The sequence below is a fragment of the Cetorhinus maximus genome, chromosome 22 (assembly GCF_964194155.1).
Source record: "Cetorhinus maximus chromosome 22, sCetMax3.hap1.1, whole genome shotgun sequence".
Lineage (NCBI taxonomy): Eukaryota > Metazoa > Chordata > Chondrichthyes > Lamniformes > Cetorhinidae > Cetorhinus > Cetorhinus maximus.
The window spans coordinates 43,278,924-43,302,539 of record NC_135900.1 but is presented as its reverse complement, the minus strand read 5'-3'; the positions used below and the strand labels follow the sequence as shown (position 1 = coordinate 43,302,539).

At 39.8% G+C, this 23,616-nt stretch overlaps 1 protein-coding gene across 1 annotated transcript in view; it reads left to right on the top strand.

Moving 5' to 3' along the window:
* rtcb (RNA 2',3'-cyclic phosphate and 5'-OH ligase) overlaps positions 1-23,337 on the top strand; it is a 23,787-nt gene extending 450 nt beyond the window's left edge. The window contains exons 2-12 of the mRNA XM_078568186.1: positions 1,829-1,907; positions 4,573-4,640; positions 5,954-6,053; positions 6,903-7,059; positions 8,536-8,692; positions 11,805-11,964; positions 14,788-14,963; positions 15,876-16,064; positions 18,794-18,904; positions 21,597-21,716; positions 22,899-23,337. Of these exons, the coding sequence (XP_078424312.1) occupies positions 1,829-1,907; positions 4,573-4,640; positions 5,954-6,053; positions 6,903-7,059; positions 8,536-8,692; positions 11,805-11,964; positions 14,788-14,963; positions 15,876-16,064; positions 18,794-18,904; positions 21,597-21,716; positions 22,899-23,006 (1,425 nt within the window). The 3' untranslated portion in view covers positions 23,007-23,337. The remainder of the gene's footprint in view (positions 1-1,828; positions 1,908-4,572; positions 4,641-5,953; positions 6,054-6,902; positions 7,060-8,535; positions 8,693-11,804; positions 11,965-14,787; positions 14,964-15,875; positions 16,065-18,793; positions 18,905-21,596; positions 21,717-22,898) is intronic.
* Positions 23,338-23,616: the final 279 nt, after the last annotated feature.

The window sequence follows — 23,616 nt, the reverse complement described above, 5'->3', positions numbered from 1 at the left end:
TGGAATTCGAAGACACAATTTTACCCTGAGAGTGATGAGAATGTGCAATTTGCTCCCATAGGGAGTACTTGAAGCAAATGCATTTAAGGTGAAGCTAGATTAGCATACTCCTATGTAGGAGAAGGAAATGGAGGGTTATGCTGATAGTTAATTGGGGAAAGACTGGAGAATACTAGAGTAGAGTACAAATGCCAGCATGGACTAATTGGGAAAATGGGCTAATTCTGCACCTTGTGTTCCATGTAATTCTGTTTGAACTACGTTTTCAGTCATTGGACTGTTTACAAATTTGGATTATATGGCTCTCTATTTTATTATCTAAGTTATTAATAAATATAGTGACTAGGTGAAGCCCCAGCACATTCCTTGTGGGATAGCACTAGTTATTTTCTTCCAATTCAAGTACATTCCATTACCATGCAAGAAGAATGTAAATTGAGGCATAATGTATTGTACTGTGAATCTGAGTATTATTAAGATAAAGTGAGGGGAAAATTTGATGGGCTGGTCTTAAATGCGGGCTGAATGGCCTACAGCTTCTCTTTATGGTCTTGTGTTATTTGATGCCACTGGTATTGGAAGTTTGCTTTATTTAAAAAAAAAGCTACAAATTCCCTTTTTACAGATCAAAATGCCCCAGGTATGCTTGGGTATTAAAATGCATTTGTTGGTCAATCACTGGTGTCTCAAAGATGCCTCTTTGGGACAAGATGTACTGATCTCTGTCTAGTGGATTACTATCATTTTTGAGTCCTGGTATTGTCAATTTGTTCCAAAGCTTGAGAAAGGGACAATTTACAATGATTTTTTACCATCCACAGCTTCAGGAGGCCTCCAAGTGTTTCACAATCTGTAAATTACTGTTTGAAGTGTTGTTGTTTCTGTTTTGTAGTGACACTTGGCAGCTAATATGCATAAAATACAAAATGCATAAAATGGCATTTGTACTCTACTCTAGTATTCTCCAGTATGTGTCAGCTGGTAGCACTTTTACCTCTGAGCCACAAGTCCGGATTCAAGTCCCTATCCAGGACTTGAGCACAATAATCAAGGCTGACACTCCAGTGCAGCACTGAGAGAATGCTGCATTGTCAGAGATTCTGTCTTTCAAATGAGATGTTAAATCACAGTCCCATCTGTCGTCTCGAGTGTATAATATCCCATGGCATTATTTCAAAGAGCAGAGGAGTTGACCCTGGCATATATTTATCCCTCAGTCAACATCATAAAAACAGATTATCAGGTCATTATCATTTTGCTGCTTTGTGTGAGCTTTTTGTTTGCAAGTTGGCTGCCACATTTTGTACATACTCCAAAAGCACTTCATGTTATATGGCTGTAAAACGCTTTGCAATGCCTGGTGGTCATGTAAGCGCAAGACTTTTTTTTACAAGCTGCATATTAGATAATTCACCAGTTATTTTGTTTAGTGGTATTGATTGAGGAATGAATGTTTGCCAGGACATCAGAAGAACTCTGCTCTGCGCTTTGAATAACGTCATTGGATCTTTTGCAGCTTTGGTTTAACGTCTCATCTTAATGGCTGCACATTTAAAAAATGTAACATGTGAAAGCTACCCCAACATACCAGGCAGGCTGCTTTCGATCTCTTTAGTGTCACTGGAACCCACAGCCCCTTAACTTCGAGTGTTATAAATGAACCAAACTGGCACTCCCTTCACCTGAAAAGTAGCTAGCTGGCATTCATTTGAGTTAATTTGGTCTCGGATACAAGACTAATCAGCTGTAGTTAGTGATCCTGTTGCAAAGAGGAGACCCAGCTTGATGATTACAGATTTGGCCTTGACCTGATATTCTTGTGTTCTAGGTGGAAGGGGTGTTTTATGTCAATGATACCCTGGAGAAATTGATGTTCGAGGAGCTGCGAAATTCATGTCGTGGAGGAGGTGAGAACAAATTGTAAAATGTTTGTGATGTACAATTTGAGCACAGGAGCCAGATTTTAATTGTTCACGTGTGATGATAAATTATAGAATCTCAAACTAGCATTTGTGTATGTGTTATGATCTGCTGTCATAATTTGATCTTGGCAAAGGAGAAGTGCAGTCTTGTTCAGGTAGCAGTTCATATAGCAGTACAGGTCAATGATGGCATTTTAAAATCTCTACACATTGGAGGAAGCTGTAAATGTATGATATCATACCAGTAGTGTCACTAGACTTTTGGTACAAAGGCCTGGACGACTAATCTGTAGACATGAGTTCAAATCCCACCACAGCAGCTGGGTACTTCAAATTAAATAATTTAAATAATTAAATAAATCTAGAATATAAAGCTAATGTCAATAATGGTGACCACAAAACTACCGGATTGTCATAAAATCGCATCTGGTTTACTAATGTCCTTTAGAGAAGGCAATCTACCATCACTATCTGGTCTGGCCTACATGTGACTCCAGGCCCACAGCAGTGTAGTTGTGTTTAAACTACTCTCTGAAATGACTCAGTATGCAAGAAGCTGGCTCACCACCTCAGGGCAATTTGTGATGTCAGATGGACAGTGATTCAAATCTGTTAGGAGGAGTAGACGTAGCAACAAAGTAAAAGGAATGCCATGGAGAGCAGTTCCTGAGATTTATCCCCACTCTATCCAAGATGGGCCTTTTTTAACATAGTTGTCATTTCTACCTAAATTTAGACATATCTTGTGACTCTGCCAACCATTGTGGAGCTGCACTTAATAAAGTAATTGGAATATTAAACAGCATTGCCAAAAATTAGAGTAGAAGTTAATGGGAGTGTTGCTGTAAACTGTACGGTACTGTGATCAGATCACACTTTAATTTCTGGTCACAAAGACATCAGAGTGACATTTAGCCTCTAGAGGCAGTTGAGAGAAAAGCCATAAGACTGATCTCACATCAGGCGACTGTTAAGTGAGCTTATACAGGCATATAAAATAACAAGCAGTATAGAAAATGACTTCAAACTAAACAGAGTAGGACAAGGGAACATGGTTCAAATGTATAAGTGCAAATTTAGAACTGATGTCAGGAAGTTTTTATTTACACAAACGCTGATCATGTGGAATGGAATTGTGGAGGTGACAACCCTGAAACTATGTAAGAAATAATAAGTGTCATGGGGATTTTAGACTCTTCCTTTGAACTCGCTCAAGCACCCCCGCCTCTTGCTTTAAAAAATAAATTCTAGTATCAGACTCCTGGAACATCCATCCGCAGGTAACAAAGATTTTGGTAGTTTATCACATTGCAGTAAATTGACCAGTTCTGAAATGAATGGACTCAGTTGGATTATAAAGCTGTTCTTTGGTGGCTACAGCTGAATGCAGTTGGTTCTTTTGGTATCTTTATATCTCCCACCTTTCTTGAATAGTGGTGTTACGTTTGTGGCTTTCCAACCTGTGGGCACTTCTGCAGAATCTAAGGAATTTTGGAAAATTACAACCAATGCATCCACCTCCACTATCTCTGCAGATACTTCCTTTAAGACACAAGGATACAGGTCATCAGGTCCAGAGGACTTGTCAGCCTTTAGTCCCATTAGTTTTAGTGCTTTTTGTTTAGTGATTGTAATTGTTTTAAGTTCTTCCCTCCTTTTTGTCCCACGCCTTTATATTATTCTTGGGATGCTTTTTGTGTCTTATGCTGTGAAGACAGGTACAAGATACTTGTTCAAAGTCTGTTATTTCTTTGTTTCTCATTATTAATTTCACAGTCTCATCCTCGACTTTCTGTGAAAATAAGTTCCTAACTTTCTGCTTCTATAGCTATAGTGATACCTCCCAATTCTCCTTTGCTTTTCTAACCTGAGTAACCTATCCATCAGAACAGAATCTATTCTCTCCATAGTATTAAAAACAACAAGTCTATCCTCTTGAAGTTTATGTATTTCCATGCCAAAAAGTTCTTTCCTCTGAATGTTTTCCGGGCTTCAATATTTCCTATTATGAGAGGTGACTAAAATTGCACAGTATTATAGATCAAGTTGGGCCAGGGCTTGCCTTGTGTTTTCTGATTTAACTGTGAATCTTAAACTGGTTTCACCTTCATAGCAGCCTCATAACATTGAAGGTGTACCTTCAACAACTTATCTATAACCTCCGATTGTTAACTTTAGCTGCCTCAAGTGCACAACTGTGAATGATGTATAGGTGCTATAGGCAGAGTTGCCCTACTTAAATGCACCATACTGCATTTATTTATATTTCTCTTAAAAGGCATCTAGATACTAGCCCATCCCCCTATCATATCCAGATTTCCCTGCCTGATATTCTTGCATTCATACATAACTTAATGTCATCAGCTCATAGTGCATTGATCTCCAGATGTAGGAGAGAAATTACATGGTCCAATCTTGAACCAAGATGTTAATGATTTATAAGGCTTTATGATTTATACGTTTTGTGACTGCAATTGCAAATTTGTTGAAATTTGGATCCTCACAGAAAGGGATAGTCTAGAGCATGGTGTTGTATATATTGATGGACTACCACTGTGCATGTGGGTATATTCTTCTTTGTCATTCAACTCTCATCTTGTTGCTTACAACCACAGGAAAACTAAAACGGTTAATCCTTGTCTTGTTCTAGGTGTGGGTGGTTTCATGCCAGCCATGAAGCAGATTGGAAATGTGGCAGCATTGCCTGGGATTGTTCATGTGAGTTAAAATTTCATGTTCTGGGACCTTGCTTTTTAAAAATGAACAATGTAGTATTGCATAGAAAAGTTAAATCCAACAACATTGTTTATTACATAGTATAAGGGTCTGAAGTATGTTTCATAGTGTAAACCATTGTGAAGTACTGATATTGTAACAGGATCCTAGCTTGAGTAATAGATGAACCCAAATATAACTTTTAAATGTTGGTGTTTCTGAAACGTAGATATGAGTATGTGGGCAAGAAGAGATGCTTGAATGCTAGATTTCTGTGCATTACACATGGTAGAGTGAAATGGCATTTCCTTTATATGTTGTAATTGCAGAATTCAAGGGAAGTTAATATCTAGAGTAGATTTTTGGCCTTGCTTTGCTGTGGAGTGGTTCAAATAAGGGTGCTTGTCCAACAGATTATTATATCCCAGCGTGGCTAGAGCCTCATGCTCAGGAATGCCATCATATTCATATATCCTCCAGATGGTTTGGGGTGCTAATTGAGATTCTTGAGATCAGGTCATTTGATAGCACATTGCCATCAAAACATGAAATGTACCTGTAAATAAAATAAAGGAAGTTTGTTTTGATAGGAATTGTGGAAGAGAAACCAAGCATTAAAACAAATGGCAAGGCCTTTTATAGGCTCCTTTTGATATTATTGGTTTCAAGCTGATACTATGAAGGGTACTGATCTAATGATGCTTTGAAGCATTCCTGATGCATGACACCTATTACAACAAAGTTGTCTGAAACTTGACAATTTCAGTGGCAGCCTTCCATCTTGTAAGACGGTGGTTTGTGTCGTGGTGGTTAGATCTGTGTTAAGCATCGTCTGGTGGGACTCGTCCCCATTCTGGCATGGCAGCCTCTGTACATTTGCTGCAGTGGAAGACAGTGGGTTGAAAGGTGCACAATTTTCTGGCCTCTGTTTTCTCTGGGCCCTCTTTTTGCTTCTGCTCATCTCTTCCAATGCCCTTCCAAACAGTCAGCCTCCAGAGTTCACAGCCTTCATGAGTCGTCAAAACTTGACAGTACTACTAGACATTTGCAGATACAGAATGTCTGTGTAATGAAGATGCTTTAATGTGAGATCACTTGTTGAAACTTAAAATAAACTCTTCAAGATTAATGCTTAGCAAGCATATGTTATGTGCAGCTAGAAGAGCACACAGATGGCGAGTTCTGAACACAGTGGTTAAAACTTTTCAAGAATCTAGTAGATTACTGTGTGCATGTGTGTTTATGTACATTCTGATGTGGGTATTTCAGACTTATTTCTAGTTATTGAAACATTATTTTTATTAACTCTCTTAAAGAAATCCATTGGACTTCCTGATGTCCATTCAGGTTATGGGTTTGCAATTGGAAACATGGCTGCCTTTGACACGAATGATCCTGAGGCTGTGGTATCCCCAGGTAAAAAAAAATCACTGGCTAGATTGGGTTGGGGTAGACATTTAATTGTGGAGCACTTGACAAGTTGAAGATCTGGAGCTTTTTCTTAATGATTTACATATTATTTTGTTACATTAGATAAGAAAAGCACAGAAATATGACCGTCCTTGTTATTATAACTACTTATTTTCAAGGGAATGGTGCGCTTGTGGCAGTGCCAGAATATTGCACGAGGATAGGGGTGTCCAAATGCAGCTCAAAAGCACTTTTGATCAGGTCTACAAAGCTCCTGTGTACGCAAAGCAAACTTTAGAAGCTTTGGACTTTGACTTTTTATAAATCTCAGGACATGAAAAGACTGTCCTTCAATTGATGAATTTTAACTAAACCTGGTAGTTTTAAAGAGCTAAAGGTTCCAAGATTTTGTGAGAGGGACTTAGCAGGTTTGTGCATGGAGATGTCTTGCTATTTATGAATTTGGAAGGGTGAACCTTTTTTTTTCCTGCATAGGAGTTTCATCTTTTTTTTTCCTGCATAGGAGTTTCATCTTTTGTTTATGGGGGCTCAGATTACTGGTTACCTGTGCTGCAGTTACTGTTTTTCTCTGTATTTGGCTCCCATATCCAGATATTTGGACATTTCTGCAATAGGAAAGCTAAGCTGGAATTCCAGTTTCTATTGGTGTTATTTTCATTCTGATCCATGTTGGCACAGGGAGTCTCTCTTTATTTATGAAGACCCCTGTGGATTGAGCAATATGTGCATTCATTCAGATACCTGAATTTGGGGGAGGGTAGGGGTGAGATGGATTGTAGATATATGAAAATAATATATTAGTGATATTTATGGAGGCATATTTTGCTTTTGTAGGTGGTGTGGGTTTTGATATCAACTGCGGAGTGCGTTTGCTACGTACCAACCTCGATGAAGGGGATGTGCAGCCAGTAAAAGAACAGCTGGCTCAGGCCATGTTTGATCACATTCCTGTAGGAGTCGGATCCAAGGGAGTCATCCCTATGGGTGCTAAGTAAGAATGTTGCATGAGGACTTGGGAGAAAGGAATGTAAAAATTATATTTTTGATGGCAGGAAGCAGGAGAGAGTGACCTTTAAGTTTTGTTGCAAATTAGATGGGTTAGCATTAATCACCATGCGAATTAAATTTGTTTAATGGAAGGGGGTTTGGCATTGATGTTACAACTTTGTCAAAATTAATATAATATTCTGAAAGAAAGAGATGAAAAATTGTGCTCTCAATGTTTAAATGTGTGATTCTTTAGATAAACAATTTTTAGTTTGACTGAATCCAGTGACAAATTAGTTCCAATTAGTCAGAAGTGATAGTTTTTTTTAGTCCTTGTACTCCATATGTTCCACGTTTCAACCTACTCTCCTAGATGAGTTCTCCCTCACTCCTTGAGAGTACATTCATTTTCTAGATTTTATATGTATAAAGAAACAAAGAATAAAACATCTTTCCACACTAAATAATAAATGTAACCCTTTTTTTGGTTTGCTTTAGCTACTGGATCTATCCTGTACAGGGTCTTTCTGTCTTCAAAATTGGTTGAATAACATTTGCAATCAACTTTATTTGGCTTTAAATTCCCAGAAAGTTTATTCAAACAGTAACAGGAAAAACAAGCAGCAGTAGTAAAGTAATAGGTACCAGTTGCTCATTTATAATTGAAATAAATAGTTGTAGCACAAAGGTTAGGAACCATCATTTGTAATTACTTTTTAATGTAGTTGTCCTATTGAAGTTACCTGGCTTTCTTTGGTGTTTGCAGTCAGGTGACCTTTTTTCAAAGACACCTGATCAAACTCAGTTCGAAAAGCACAAACTAATATTGCCTGAAAAAAAAACAACCAAAAGTAACTAGCTGGTAAATTCAGAAAACTGCTAATTGTGGTAGCTATTTGAACAAATCTCTCAGTATTTGAATTGCATGATTTGGCTTTGCTTTCAAGCAAACTGCCAGACACTGAACAGACTACTGTACTGCAACACTGTATTGAGCTAAGCTAGACATACTTTCTGTGATTGTAGCTGTTTTTAAATCCCATACGTAACATAATGATAAAGACAGCAATATTAGATGTTAGGACAAATTTGATTCATTTTTGTTACAATGATAAAACAATTATTTTACACTTGAAGGAAATATCCAAGTAATTAACAACTTTAATTGATTAAATTACTGTTGCTTATATAAAGCATTGTTGGAATATGGGCTGGTACTTCAAAAGGAGCAGGAAGTTTGAGTACTTTGTGTTCAAAGTATTCCCGCCCATCCCATCAAATATCTGTTAAAAGTGCTTTCAAATTTGCTACATTTTAGCTTAAGACATATTTTAAGACCTGACAGTAAATAAAATGCTGTTTGTAATTGACCTTTGCTATGCTGTACCAATCCTCAAAATTACTTAAGATTGTTAAGTTTTAGGATTTTTCTTTAATTGATCCTTCTGCTACCTTGCTGACAGTTGACATTTACTTGCAGAGACCTAGAAGAAGCTTTGGAGATGGGAGTGGACTGGTCTCTGAGGGAAGGCTATGCCTGGGCTGAGGATAAGGAGCACTGTGAAGAATATGGCAGAATGCTGCAAGCTGATCCTTCCAAGGTCTCTGCAAAGGCCAAAAAGAGAGGATTGCCTCAGGTAGTGTTTTTTGTACCGTGCATCCTCCTAGGCTGAAAGTAGCCATGGGCTCTGTGTCTAGGAAACAGACTTGCCCAAGAGCAGTCTGCAGCAACTGGTAAATCACCACCATGTCAGTTTTGTCCAAGATTAACTTGTTGCGTGATGATTCACAGGTATCGCGCAAAGATGGGTGGCAGGTCAGAAGATTGGACAGAATATAAAGAACAGCAAAGAATGACAAAAAGATTTAATAAGGAGGGAGAAATTAGAATACGAGAGAAAGCTAGCTGGAAATATAAAGACAGATATTTAAATAAGAAAATAGTTAACAAAGGGAGTGTTGATCCCATAGAAAGTGAGTCTGGGGAATTAATAATGGAAAGTAAGGAGATGGCAGATGAACTGAACAGGAATTTTGCATTGGTTTTCACAATAGAGGATGCGTGTAACATAGCAAAGATAGCTGTAAATCAGGAAATGGAAGGGAGGGAGGAACTCGGGAAAATTACAATACCAGAGAAGTGGTATTGAGCAAATTGTTGGAGCTGCGAGCTGTCAAATCCCTGGTCCTGATGGACTTACCCTTGGGCCTTAAAAAAAAGTGGCTAGTGAAATAGTTGATGCGTTGGTTTTAATTTCCCAAAATTCCCGAGATTCGGGGAAGCTTCCATTAGATTGGAAAATAGCAAATGTAACTCCTTTATTCAAAAAAGGAAGGGAGACCAAAAGCAGGAAACTACAGGCCAATTAGCTTAACATCTGTCATAGGGAAAACATTAGAAGTGATGATTAAAGATGTTATAGCAGGGCACTTAGAAAAGTTTAAGGCAATCAGGCAGAGTCACCATGGTTTTGTGAAAGGGAAATCATGTTTAACCAATTTATTAGAGCTCTTTGAAGGATCAAATGTGCTGTGGATAAATGGGAACCGGTGGATGTACTGTACTTGATTTCCAGAAGGCATTTGATAAGGTGCCACATCAAAGATTATTGCAGAAAATAAAAGCTTATGATGTAAGGGGTAACATATTGGCATGGATAGAAGATTGGCTACCTAACAGGATACAAAGGGTAGCCATAAAATGGGTCTTTTTTTGGTTGGTGGGATGTAATGAGTGGTGTGCCACAGGAATCGGTACTGGGACATCAGCTTTTTACAATTTATATAAATGACTTGGATGAAGGGACAGATGGTATTGTTGCTAAATTTGCTGGTGACATAAAGATAGGTAGGAAAGTAAGTTGTGAGGAGGACGTAAGGAGGCTACAAAGTTACATAGGTAAACGAGTGGGCAAATGGAGTATAATGTGGGCAAATGTGAAATTGTCCATTTTGGCAGAAACAATAAAAAAGCATGTTATCTAAATGGTGAGAGATTGCAGAGCTCTGAGATACAGAGGGATCTGGGTGTCCTACTGCATGAATCACAAAAGGCTAGTATGTAGGTACAGCAAGTAATTAGGAAAGCTAATAGAATGTTATCATTTATTGCGAGGGTAAGTGAATACAAAAGTAGGGAGGTAAAAGCAAAAAACTGCGGATGCTGGAAATCCAAAACAAAAACAGAAACAGAAATACCTGGAAAAACTCAGCAAGTCTGGCAGCATCGGCGGAGGAGAGCACAGTTGACGTTTCGAGTCCTCATGACCCTTCAACAGAACTAAGTAAAAATAGGAAAGGGGTGAAATATAAGCTGGTTTAAGGGCGGGGGGGTGGTTTGCTGGGATAAGCAGCCAATAATAGGTGGAGATAACCAAAAGCTGTCACAGACAAAAGAGCAAAGAGGTGTTGAAGGTGGTGATATTATCTAAAGGAATGTGCTAATTAAGAGTAGAAGACAGGACAGATAAGGTACAGATAGCTCTAGTGGGGGTGGGGGAATACTAAAAGGTAGAAATAAACAATGGGTGGAAATACATTTAAAAATAATGGAAATAGATGGGAAAAGAAAAATCTATATAAATTATTGGAAAAAACGAAAAGGAGGGGGAAGAAACGGGAGGGGGGTGGGGATGGAGGAGAGAGTTCAAGATCTAAAATTGTTGAACTCAATATTCAGTCCGTAAGGCTGTAAAGTGCCTAGTCGGAAGATGAGGTGCTGTTCCTCCAGTTTGCGTTGAGCTTCACTGGAACAATGCAGCAAGCCAAGGACAAGAGAGCAGGGTGTAGTGTTGAAATGGCAAGCGACAGGGAGGTCTGGGTAATGCTTGTGGACAGACCGAAGGTGTTCTGCAAAGCGGTCAAAAGTAGGGAGGTTATGCATCAGTTATACAGGGCACTGGTAAGACCACATCTGGAGTACTGTGTAACTGTGTTCCCCTTATTTAAAGAAGGATGTAAATGTGTTAGAAACAGTTCAGAGAAAGTTTACTATACTCATACCTGGAATGGACAGGTTGTCTTATGAGGGAAGGTTGGACAGGTTAGGCTTGTATCCATAGGAGTTTAGAAGAGTAAGAGGTGACTTGATCCTTTAAGATCCTGAGGGGCATTGACAGAGTGGATGTGGAGAGGATATTTTCTCTTGTGGGAGAATCTAGAACTAGGGTTCATGGTTTAAAAATAAGGGGTCACTCATTTAAGACAGAGATGAGAATTTTTTCTGAGGGTCATGAGTCTTTGTAACTCTTTCTCAAAAGGCAGTGGAAGCAGAGTCGTTAAATATTTTTAAGGCAGAGCTAGATAGATGACTAACAAGGGGGTGAAAGGTTATCGGAGGTGGGTGGGAGGTTACAATCAGAATCAACATGATCTTATTGAATGGTGGAGCAGGCATGAAGGCTGAGTGGTCTACTCCTGCCCCTAATTCGTAAGTTCGTGCAGTTTTTTTTAATATTAAATGGGTATTATTGTTTGCGTGCAAGTCCTTTTGTGAACTCATTGCTTTGCATGGACAATGCCCAACTTTCTGGATCACAAAGCTCATTGTGATAGGAATAATTACGGACAAACTTATTTCCTAATTTGCTTTTTTGCTGTGCAGTGGGGTGTAATTTTCAGCTTTGCAAAGTTAACTTTGGAAATTATTATTATAAAGTTGAACATTGTGGTTACAACATGAATGTTAGGAAGTGTTTGGAACTGAATTGATACCAGGAGTTGTATTCTAATGTGTATGCATTTTTTTAGCTGGGAACTTTGGGTGCTGGAAACCACTATGCCGAGATTCAGGTGGTGGATGAAATCTACAATGATTATGCAGCACGCAAAATGGGCATTGACCACAAGGGCCAGGTGTGTGTCATGATTCACAGTGGGAGCAGAGGTTTTGGACACCAGGTTGCAACAGGTGAGGCACTTTTCCCTTTTCTACATAGCATATAGCCAAGATATAACATATCTTTTGTGTTCAGTGCAAAGCCTGCCCCAGACACCACTATTCCAATGTAGGGTCATAAGAAATGGGAACTGTCACTTGAGTCTGTCTTGTCATTCAATGAGATCCTCATCTCCACTTTCTCACCTGACCCACATTCACTTGCTTCCCTTCGAGTCCAAAAATATTATTGATCTGAGCACCTAAGTACAAATCTGTAGCATGAGGACAGCCTTACAAATGCCTGATGTTATAATTACAATAAACTATGTTGAGAAACTCCGAAACTCCTCCATTACATTGATCCATCTAAAGCTTGTGGCCTTGATGACATCACAAACCATACACTTAAAACTGTAGCAAGTGAGTTCCACACCTATGTTACAATATGTCCTTCAACAATCCATAAATACAGGTGAACTACCCATTGACTGGCTGAGTTCAAAGTGTCTCCAACTTACAAGAAAGGGCCCCTTACTGATCCAGCAAACTACCGACCCATTTTGCTTAATAGTGTTTGCTGTAAGTTATTAGCACATATCATTGATAGTCAGCTAATGAGACATCTTGAAGGGCAGAAAATCCTTACTGACAAACAGCATACCTTTTGTAAAGCTGGATCAACAGAATCACAACTCATCCTTACCATCCACAACCTGACCTATAACCTTGACAACCCATCTAGCTATTTTATATCTTTCCAAGGCTTTCGACTGTGTACCACACGCAAAGCTACTGGAAAAACTAGATCACTGTGGAGCACAATGAAATACTAAGTAATGGATAAGAGCCTATCTTACTAAATGACGACAAAGAGTCACAGGGAACGGGGAAGTCTCAAACTTGAAACCAGTCTTAAGCAGCATGCCCAAAGGTACCATCTTGGGCCCCCATTTGTTTCTCCTCTTTATAAAATGACATCCAGGATTGAATATCAAGCCACATCAGATTCTTTGTAGATGATTCCTTAGTCTATAGAGCCATCAGATGTGGTTAGCCTTCAAGAAGACTAAATAGTCTCATCAAATCGGCCAATATATGGGGGATTAGAATTCAACATGGAAAATGTAACATCATGCGAATCAACAATAACCGATGTCTGACAGTACCCAATTACACAATGCATGATTTCCCCCTTGAAGCTTAAAGAATGCCATTATTTAGGAATCCGCATCCAAAATAATTTAAAGTGGAATGTGCAAAGTCAGCACGCAACCTCCAAGAAGTCCAGAATGCTGGGTTTGTGAAACAGAACTTCCATCACTCTTCAAATACAGTAAAGGAAATACTGTACCAGACACTGGCTAGACCACAATTAGTGTATGGCGTAGCCACTTGGGACCCATATACTGCTAAAAACATCACCTTACTTTAGAGAGTTCAATGCTGGGCTACTTGTTTTGTTGCAAACAATAAGTTGCGAGATTCTAGCGTCTCCCAGTTGATTACATCGCTAGTCTAACACTGCCTCAAGCCAAAGTAATACCCATAGGTTGATATGCCTCTATAAAATTTTGAATGAACAAGTAAATATATCTAAGCAGTACAGTAAGCCCAGAAGTGACCAAGCTTAAAGTTCATGACCAACAGCTCCAACTGTATACACCCCAGTGTGCTTCCTTTGCCATCTCCTTTTTCCCACAACAATTAAGGGCTGGAACAATCTTCCTCAAACCTAATCTCCATGCCCTGTAAGGATTCATTTAAGAAAAATTTGTTGAGCATTTTTATTAATGTGACCATTGACTGCACTCATGATGCACCGCCTGTAAAAATTCCCTAGTGGATGATTATGGAGGAAAACCTTACTAAGCACTAATCTCAGCTTGAAAAAACTTAACTGAACATTCATAGCCCTTTGAGATAGAGAATTCCAAAGATTCACAGTTCTCTGAATGAATAAAGAAATTTCTCATCTCAATTGTAAATGGCTGACCCTTTATCCTGAGACAGTGCCTGGGGAAACAGACTCTAAGGGCTAACTGGCCTAAACCTGTATACAGTACTCCAGGTGTGTCTCACCAAAGCTCTGTACAATTGCAACAAGACTTCTTTACCCTTGTACTCCAACCTCCTTGCAAAAATGGTGAAGGTCAGTGTGATAATGGTGCATTGTGATACCTGCCTCATGCTATCTCAAATGGCTTACATTGAAGCACTTTCCTCTTCGAGTTTTGCACTTTCAAAACTCGGTGTTATACAGTGTATGTTGTCTCTATCTTCCCTTATGGCTCTGTACAACAAGATTTTGACCAACTACAGGGTAAGGCACAATAATGCTTTTAACCTCAAGTGTTCTTAATTCTAAATACATTTTTCCTGTTTTAATTGATCTAATTTATTTTTACCTGGTTATGGCTGGTAATTTTTAGTGAGCATTTCAATATTTGGGGAAAACAAACCATGAGGTTTCGGCACATAAGCTTGTCCTCTCACAGCAGTGATTGAGTGACATAGTGTGTCTTACTGTTAAGATAACATTGCATGAAATGGCTTTTGAAGTCGTTTTGATGGAATTAAAATGCAAATCACCAGTGCTGTGAAGACTCCACAATATAGGCATAATTTCTTTTCTGTCCATTGCAAGAAGATTATTAATCCCCTTATATAGTACTCCAGATATCTTAAGCATCCTAAAAGTATAAATTATGTTTGTAAATATGATCAATTTATGCATGTTTTAAAATATGTGTCTGTTGGTTAGATTTAACAAATCTAGCTTTTACTTCATTGAAATGGTATAGAATCTACCCAACATACTTGCTGGCTGAGGCAGAGCATTGCTTTGTTTTACAGATGCGCTAGTGGCTATGGAGAAAGCCATGAAGAGAGATAATATTATTGTCAATGACAGGCAGCTGGCATGTGCCAGGATCAATTCCCAAGAAGGTCAGGACTATCTCAAAGGCATGGCAGCAGCTGGAAACTACGCCTGGGTGAATCGCTCCTCTATGACCTTCCTGACACGACAGGTAGAGATTGTGTTGAACTGTATTATTCAGCTAATATTTCAAGCTTTTGTGTGCTAACTGCTTCTCAATTTGTTTATACTCTTAAGTAAAGCTTTTGCTTTACTTAAGTACATATTTTGAGCAATATTTAAAAAAAAACTACTGCTAGAGGCACTGTGTCAACACACATCTTAGATTAGTAGAGAATGGGTTTCTCCAAGTAATTTCCTAACAGGGAGCACCTTATTTCAGTCCATGATGGGGAGGTGCAGAATGAAAGCAACTTGCCTTATCTGGTTCTTCCAAGCAGTCACTGATCTACTCGAGTGTGTACCTCCTGCACAGTGGGATTTATTGTTGTGTGCTTCATCGATTCAAAGGGAAGGCTAACACATTGAATGGAAATTAGGAAATTGTCTTTTTAGTTCTCTGGTGTGGCAAACAGCGAGGGATTAAAGGTATGATCTTATGAAAAGGTGGAATTTGAGCATTTAGCTGGAATTGTATTGAAGTTTATTTCCTCTTCCTTCTGTCCTACTTTTCATACCTTGCTCAAATATTTATCTTCCACTTCTCTCTCCTCCTATTTCTCACTTTCATCTGTTTTTTCCCACCTTTCCTGCTTCTCCCATTTGTGTTCTCATCCACTTCCTATTCCTTCCCCATCATCTGCTTATGGTCATTTTATTTCCCATTTATTGTGTGCACTTGCTCCATATCTCGCTTTTATTTTTTGCCAATATTTTACACACTTCCATTTGTTTTTGATGGTTTTTTTTTGGCCCTCTCTTCCTTATCTCACTCTAATTTATTCCTTATGTCTCCTACTCTTTTCCCAAATTGCTTTCACCTACCTTTCTCGCTCTTGCTCATGCGCTCTCTCTTATGCATTAACTCCTTCTTTTTCTCTTCCTCCCACCCTGTCTGTTTTAGGCATTTGCCAAAGTCTTCAACACTACACCGGATGATCTGGATTTGCATGTGATTTATGATGTATCTCACAACATAGCCAAAGTGGAGGAGCATGTGGTTGATGGGAAACAGAAGACACTGCTAATCCATAGGAAGGGTTCCACTAGGGCCTTTCCACCACACCACCCTCTTATACCAGTTGATTATCAGGTATGGAAACTACTGAAATGGAACATGTGGGCTCTCTGAAGTTTTCTAGTTATCACGAGAGTTTTGCTAGGCTGTAGAAACTTGCATGGTGTTAAGATTGTTGACACTTAATTTGGGTGAATGCTATGGAAAGGACTATTTAACATTTAAATTGGACAATCAGTACTAAAATCTGGAACAGTATTGATCTGCCACTAAAGGCACAACGTTTTAGTAAATATTGGGCTGAAACTTCTGAGGAGTGGCAGATTGTCATCCTGCTAATTTTTATTTTAACCTTGCACTGGAGCTTCCGAACCGGGCCACTTCAGAAATGTGGAGTGTACATGTTCTGGAGGTCTTCGTTGTAGGGCTGGGTCGTTGGGGAAGCCGAACCACGCCTCCTTTTTATGGGACTAGCTGCCGGAATTTGGTAAATCTTCATTCACTAATGCAGAAAAGCTTTGCGACATTTAAATAGATTTTCAGAGTGTTAGTGAAAGAGTGTGGTAATTGGGTTGGGTAGTAGGTGACAGAATGGATCGGATGCCAGCTGGGTAGGATGGTAAGGTTGGGTTCGGGGGGGATGGTTGTGTCGGGTTGGGAGTTGAAAGATCAGGGTGGGAGTCGAAGGGCCAGGGTGTCAGTGAGAGTTATTATGTATAAGTTAAAACTGTTTTTTCCTAACATTCCTGGGTAACTATCTAGGTAAGTAAGTCAGAACCCTCCGAAGTCTCCAACTCTTAACTCAGAGTTGGGGACTCTTTCGGAGGGTTCTGGATGCGGGGGAGTTGCCCCTTGGAAGTTCAAACTCGTGCATTAAAAAGTGCATTGGGACTTCCGAAGGGTCCCATAGCGCATCTTGAGTACATCAGGGTATGGAAATCCAGAAATAATAAGTTCTGGGCCATTAAGTACTGCCATATATGCAAGGTGCATAAAAATGAGAATCGAAACAACATTGCTACAGCAGCCTAAACTTCACTTTGACTCATGAAATTTGAACATGGGAGTCTGCACTGAATCTTCAATCAGAAACCTTGGAGCCCTTTCAATTCTCAAGCTGCTCAAATGGAGAAGTTGACTTTATGCAAAATTAATCCTTGGATTATTTAGATAAAGACCATTTGTACATGTGTTTTTTGGATTTGGTATGCTGAAAAGTTGAGCTTTTGTTTTAGAAGTGTGATTCAATTTGAAACTTAAAATGGTACCATACTGTTATACAAATTGTCTTTTTTTGGAAAGATGTGTGGTCTGAAATTCTGTTAACCCAGATTTTGTATATTTTTTGACAGTTAAAATTTATAGCTTAGTTTACATACGAGCACTGGTGCTCTCATCTGCACTGCATTTTTCACCGGCTGGCTAACAGAGAAAAGTTAGAATGTCTTTCTTCACAAAATTGTTCAGTACTGCAAAATGTTAACTTGCTTACACACCATACAATATAAAGCCCATTAAATATATTCATAAAACATCAATCCAGGATATTGACTGCTTCTGCAGTGGACCCATGAATTTATTATACAGACTACATTTAATATAATTTATCACTCGTTATGCAAACTGTTCATAATCATAATTAAAGCTATTGGACAAAATTTTACAGATCAGAAAGCTGGCAAAATGGTGTGGGAAAATGTCTAGTGGCATGCCCAACACCTTTCCGCTGCCATGCCATTTTACCAGTCATGGGAAAGCTTGGAGACCAATTGAGTCACTAAAGTGTCCAGTTAAGGGCCTCTTGCTATCTCAGCTTGCATTTTAACAGCAGCCGCCTTGTTGAGAAACTGCCAGGTAAATCTGGTGGGCTCCAGGGGTGGGTCCCCCTCTTTTGAATACTCTTTGCCCTCGAAGGCCCCCTTTCTTCCTCACCCCGCCCCAACCACCCCACCCCAACGACCTATCCCCAGTGCCTTCACTGATCCTACCTTCCTGTTGGTGCCTGACTGGCCCCGGCATCCCCGGACCCCATTTAACTGGTTGTGAGGGCTTACGTCCATTAGTGCACCCTCATCCTCCAGATGCAACCCCAGCAGTGGCCACCACCCTCGGTGGTGCTGTTGGCCCTCTTATTGGGGTGGCTGCACACATTGTAACATTTTATTTATGATCTGTTGACCGACTGCAGCTCATTTGGTTTGGAAAAGGCTAGGAAACAGTGAAACAACATTTAAAACTGGCAAGGAATATGAAGTAGTTGGCGTTAGAAATTCTCATGCTGATTGGGTAATGTATAACACAAAAAACTTAAAGAACGTAGCTGTCACTAACCTGGCGATTTGAGTGTATTTCAACACACATTTTACTACTTGCTTTTGCTTTTATCATCATTTTATGGGTAATTTCCTAACTGGTTTCTAGTCCAATTTTATAAAGCACCTTATTTATCTGCATATATATCTTTGGAGGCAATGTAGCTGGTTCATACTGGTGAAAGACAATGAAGGGAAAGTACTGGGAGCAGAGGATTGGGCTATGTAGGAAGATGATCGGTAAAAGATAATGTTGCCAGGGATGTGCATAGTAAGGCCCAATTGGAAGAAGGTACCTGTGATCAATCAGAGCTCAGATTTATTAGCCATGTGATTGCCATATGTCAAATAATGATGTACAGATGATTAACTTTAAAAAGAGATTATATAGATTACCATTCAGAAGATATTCTGACGAAGAATTTTCATGCAACTATAACTGATGTGTTACTTGTGTTCTCCTGTTTATATTCTTTGTTTTAATGCTTGTAGCTGACTGGACAGCCTGTTTTGATTGGTGGAACAATGGGAACCTGTAGCTATGTCCTTACTGGCACTGAGCAAGGCATGACAGAAACATTTGGAACCACCTGCCATGGAGCGGTAAGGAATTATGAAGTGGAGCGTGTAACTGGAAAGTGTTAAATTTCAACGGTTTCTCCCTTCTAGAGTGACCTATCAGTGTAGATCTTCACAATGCAATATATAGCCCGATTGTCTTCTGATTCTAAATTATGTTGATAGACTTCCTTGAATTTTTTAATATTTTACAGGCATATCCCATTGCATACTCTGTATGAATAGATTGTACAACTTCAGTTTTCCAGACTGTCCTGATCCTGTCGTCTTATCTTCTCCTGCTTCCATTGTTTTTCTGGTGATAGCATGATAGCCCTGGAACAATTGATCTGCACCTTTTGCTGGCTCTTTACTCGCACCACCTCTCGTCCCACCCCCACCAAACCATATACTCACTCTGTGCACTACGACTGGGGCGATGGCATAGTGGTATTGTTGCTGGACTAGTAATCCAGAGACCCAGGGTAACGCTCTAGGACCAGGGTTCGAATCCCGCCATGACAGATGGTGGAATTTAATTCAGTTAAAAATAATAATTTAGAATTAAAAGTCTAACGGTGACCATGGACTCATTGTCGATTGCTGTAAAAACCCATCTGGTTCACTAATGTCCTTAAGGGAACGAAACGTGATTCCAGACCCACAGCAGTGTGGTTGACTCTTACATGCCTTCTGAAATGGCCTAGCAAGCCACCCAGTTGTAACAAACTGCTATAAAGACACATAAGAGGAATGAAACCAGACGGACCACCTGTCATCGACCTAGGCACCGGAAATGACAACAGCAATCTGTCTTGTCAACCCTGTAAAGTCCTCCTTCCTAACATCTGGGGGCTAGTGCCAAAATTGGGAGAGCTGCCTCTCAGACTAGTCAAGCAACAGCCTGACCTAGTCATCCTCGCAGAATCATACCTTATGGATAATGTCCCACACACCACCATCACCATCCCAGCAGAGGTGGCGGCACAGTGGTATACAGTCGGGAGGGAGTTGCCTTGAACATGGACTCTGGACCCCATGAAGTCTCATGGCATCAGGTCAAACATGGGATCAGGTCAAACTGGGCAAGGAAACTTCCTGCTGATTACCACTTACTGCCCTCCCTCAGCTGATGAATCAGTGCTCTTCGATGTTGAACATCACTTGGAGGAAGCACTGAGGGTGGCAAGGGCGCAGAATGTACTCTGGTGGGGGACTTCAGTGTCTACTGACACACCACTGACTGAGCTGGCTGAGTCCTAAATGACATAGCTGCTAGACTGGGTCTGCAGCAGGTGGTGAGGGAACCAACGAGAGAAAAACATACTTGACCTCACTCTCACCAATCTGCCTGCCGCCGATGCATCTGTCCATGACAGTATCGGTAGGAGTGACCTCCACACTCATTGTGGAGATGATGTCCCACCTTCACATTGAGGACACCCTCCAACGTGTTGTGTGGCACTACCACTGCTAAATGGGACAGATTTTGAACAGATCTAGCAACTCGACTAGGCATCCATGATGCACTGTGGGCCACCAGCAGCAGCAGAATTGTACTCTAACACAATCTGTAACCTCATGGCCCAGCATATCCCCCTCTCTACTATTGCCATCAAGCCAGGGGATCAATCCTGGTTCAGAGGAGTGCAGGAAGGCATGCCAGGAGCAGCACCAGGCATACTATCACTGAATCCCCCACTATCAACATCCTGGGGGTTACCATTGACCAGAAACTGAACTGGACTAGCCATATAAATACTGTGGCTACAAGAGCAGGTCAGAGGCTAGGAATCGTGCGACGAGTAACCCACCTCCTGACTCCCCGAAGCCTGTCCACCATCTACAAGGCAAAGTCAGGAGTGTGATGGAAGATTCTCCACTTGCCTGGATGAGTGCAGCTCCCGCAACACTCAAGAAGCTTGACACCGTCCAGGACAAAGCAGCCCGCTTGACTGGCACCACAACCTTCGACAGCACCTCCCATACTCCCTACCATCTAGAGGGACAAGAGCAGCAGATAGATGGGAACACCACCACCTATAAGTTCCCCTCCAAGTCACTCACCATCCTGACTTGGAAATGTATCACTGTTCCTTCACTGTCGCTGGGTCAAGATCCTGGAACTTCCTTCCTAACAGCACTGTGGGGGTACCTACACCACATGGACTGCAGCGGTTCAAGAAGGCAAATCACCACCATCTTCAAGGGCAACTAGGGATGGGCGATAAATGCTGGCCCAGCCACCGAAGCCCACACCCCATGAATGAATAAAAAAAAAGGAATCTACCATGGTCTCCAGCTGCAGAGATGAATACTAAAAGCAGCATATGCTTACCTCCAGCTATTCACTTGGTGGTCTCTATATTGCTGATCTGACTGGAGCAGCAAACTTCGAAATCAGTAGATCTTGCCTGTTCCAATGGGCTTGTTCAATATGACATGAGCTTGTATAGAAACATCTCAGCTTCACTCTAATGCTTTGAACAACCTATGCATTAGGATTTGGCTGTTCCTAAGCAATCAACGAATTGGACAGATTCAGTGCGTTATATATAAATCTGTTGATGTTGCATTCTCATTAACAAATTATTATTTGAAGTTCTGTTTTCATGGGTGTGAAAATGGAACATGAAAAGAGCTCTATTAGAACAGTCACTTGCAACCTTTCAACATGATTAGAATTCACTTATGTAAAGTAAGGAGTTGGAATATAATTTTAGAATTTTCTTTCCAGGGGCGAGCTTTGTCACGTGCGAAATCCCGACGTAATCTTGATTTCCAGGATGTGTTGGACAAACTAGCAGATAAAGGAATTGCTATTCGTGTTGCTTCACCCAAACTAGTAATGGAAGAAGTAAGACCTGCACTTTTGTCTTTGTTTGAGATTTCTTTTGAAGTTGGCTAAATGTTGTGGGAGCAAGTTACTTTCTTAATTTTTTTCCTATGCATGTTAGGTGATATTGATAAAAATGTTAGAGATCCTGTGTATATTTGAATTAAATTTCTGAATATGGAAAATCCTGATTTGGTAGACATTTGCAACTTAATCATCTCAAAGTTGATTTACAAATGTGACAAACAAGACCCAGTCCACACTAGAAATAACTATCTTTACCATGGCATTGAGTAGAAAAACATTTTTCATCTTGATTACAGTGGTTAAAGGGGTGTTTGTACCCTGCAGGGCCTTCCCCAAATGTCCGTTTCTTGTGTTTGAGCCCAGTTGGTATTAGCAGGCTGTTTGAAGGAGGTGCATCATAACCAAGCACAACTGATTCCTCATCCCATATCTGCACATGCATTTCAGATTATCAATCATGAGTATTTTTTCATTCCCTAATCCCTGGTGTTAAAGTCAATTGTAACTTTCCTAATAGCTTAGCAGCTGAGGTCAGCTAACTTACTAAAACTGTAAAGAACTATTTTTCCCCCTTTGATACTACATGCATATTTTGAAGTCAAGGTATCTGATGGAGACCTGCTCAACGGTGACTGCCAATCCTGCTACACTTGAGAACTCTGGAGTGACTGGTTCCTTCTTTCTGCAGAAGTGCCAGTTTCCAGGCATCTGACAGTGAGTGGGAACTCATGACGGTTCCATTTATACATTGTTACTCTTGACAATGTCATTGTGCTTCGCTGCATTGCATGTTCCTTAAAATTTACAATTATAGAAAACAATTTGTAAATAATAACCGTCCTATTAATAATTCAGATTTGATAGTATAGTTTTGCCAAGCAGAGTCAGTGTCTTCCCTTTCTTTGGGCCTATACTGAAGTTGGCTATTTGATTTCTGTGGAACAGGGTAAGATAAATGTTATTCAAAAATTAGTTTGTTTGATTTTACATTAGCAATTAATGTTCTATGGGTTTGTATTGTTTTGTTTCTTGAACCTTTGTTGGAATTAAGATAGTAAACTTCTGTTCATAACTAGATCTATTAGTGTCATATGTTTTCTCAAAGAATTATTACAAAACGCAATACTAATGTAAAACTTGTTGTCGGTTGTTAAAGAATACTTTTTTTTCTTCTAGGCTCCTGAATCCTACAAGAATGTAACTGATGTTGTGAATACTTGTCACGATGTAGGTATCAGCAAAAAAGCAATTAAACTGCGACCTATTGCAGTTATAAAAGGCTGATGGAGACTCCTTGATGGGATAAATTAGGAAAAATACTTTGAATGGACTGACCTTTTTATTAAACTTCATGTACCTATTTGGTGAAAAATCTTGATTTTCAGGCTTACTGTGCAACACAAATACTGAATTAAGTACTGTCCCACTTTTACTTTAAGAAATCTCATCACATTACTAATATTTGTTTATTCCAATAAGTTGTGATACTTGTTCATCTCTCCCTACAGCTAACTTTGCAGGATGTTTCACCTTTTTAATTTGATAAAACAGGAATTGTGATTTTTAAAATCACAGTGCAATGGATAGATGTACAATAAAATGGTGGAGAGTCAAATCTTGTCTTTTTTTTGTAAACTTAAATAATCTTTAAGGAGAGGGAAAAACAATCTCTTGACATTAATAAGAAACCTGCCCAAAAAAAAACATTTTCTGTAATCTCAAATGCTACTAATGATTACTTCACAGGTGTTTGTGTTGTGTTGCATTGCAAACTGCCAGTGGAGAAGAAACATTGGCTTGAAATTTACGGTGGTAATGATGTTGAAACTGTCAGCATCTACCTTTATTACTCAATCAAAATTGACTTCAACTTCTGGAGTCTGCACATGCACAT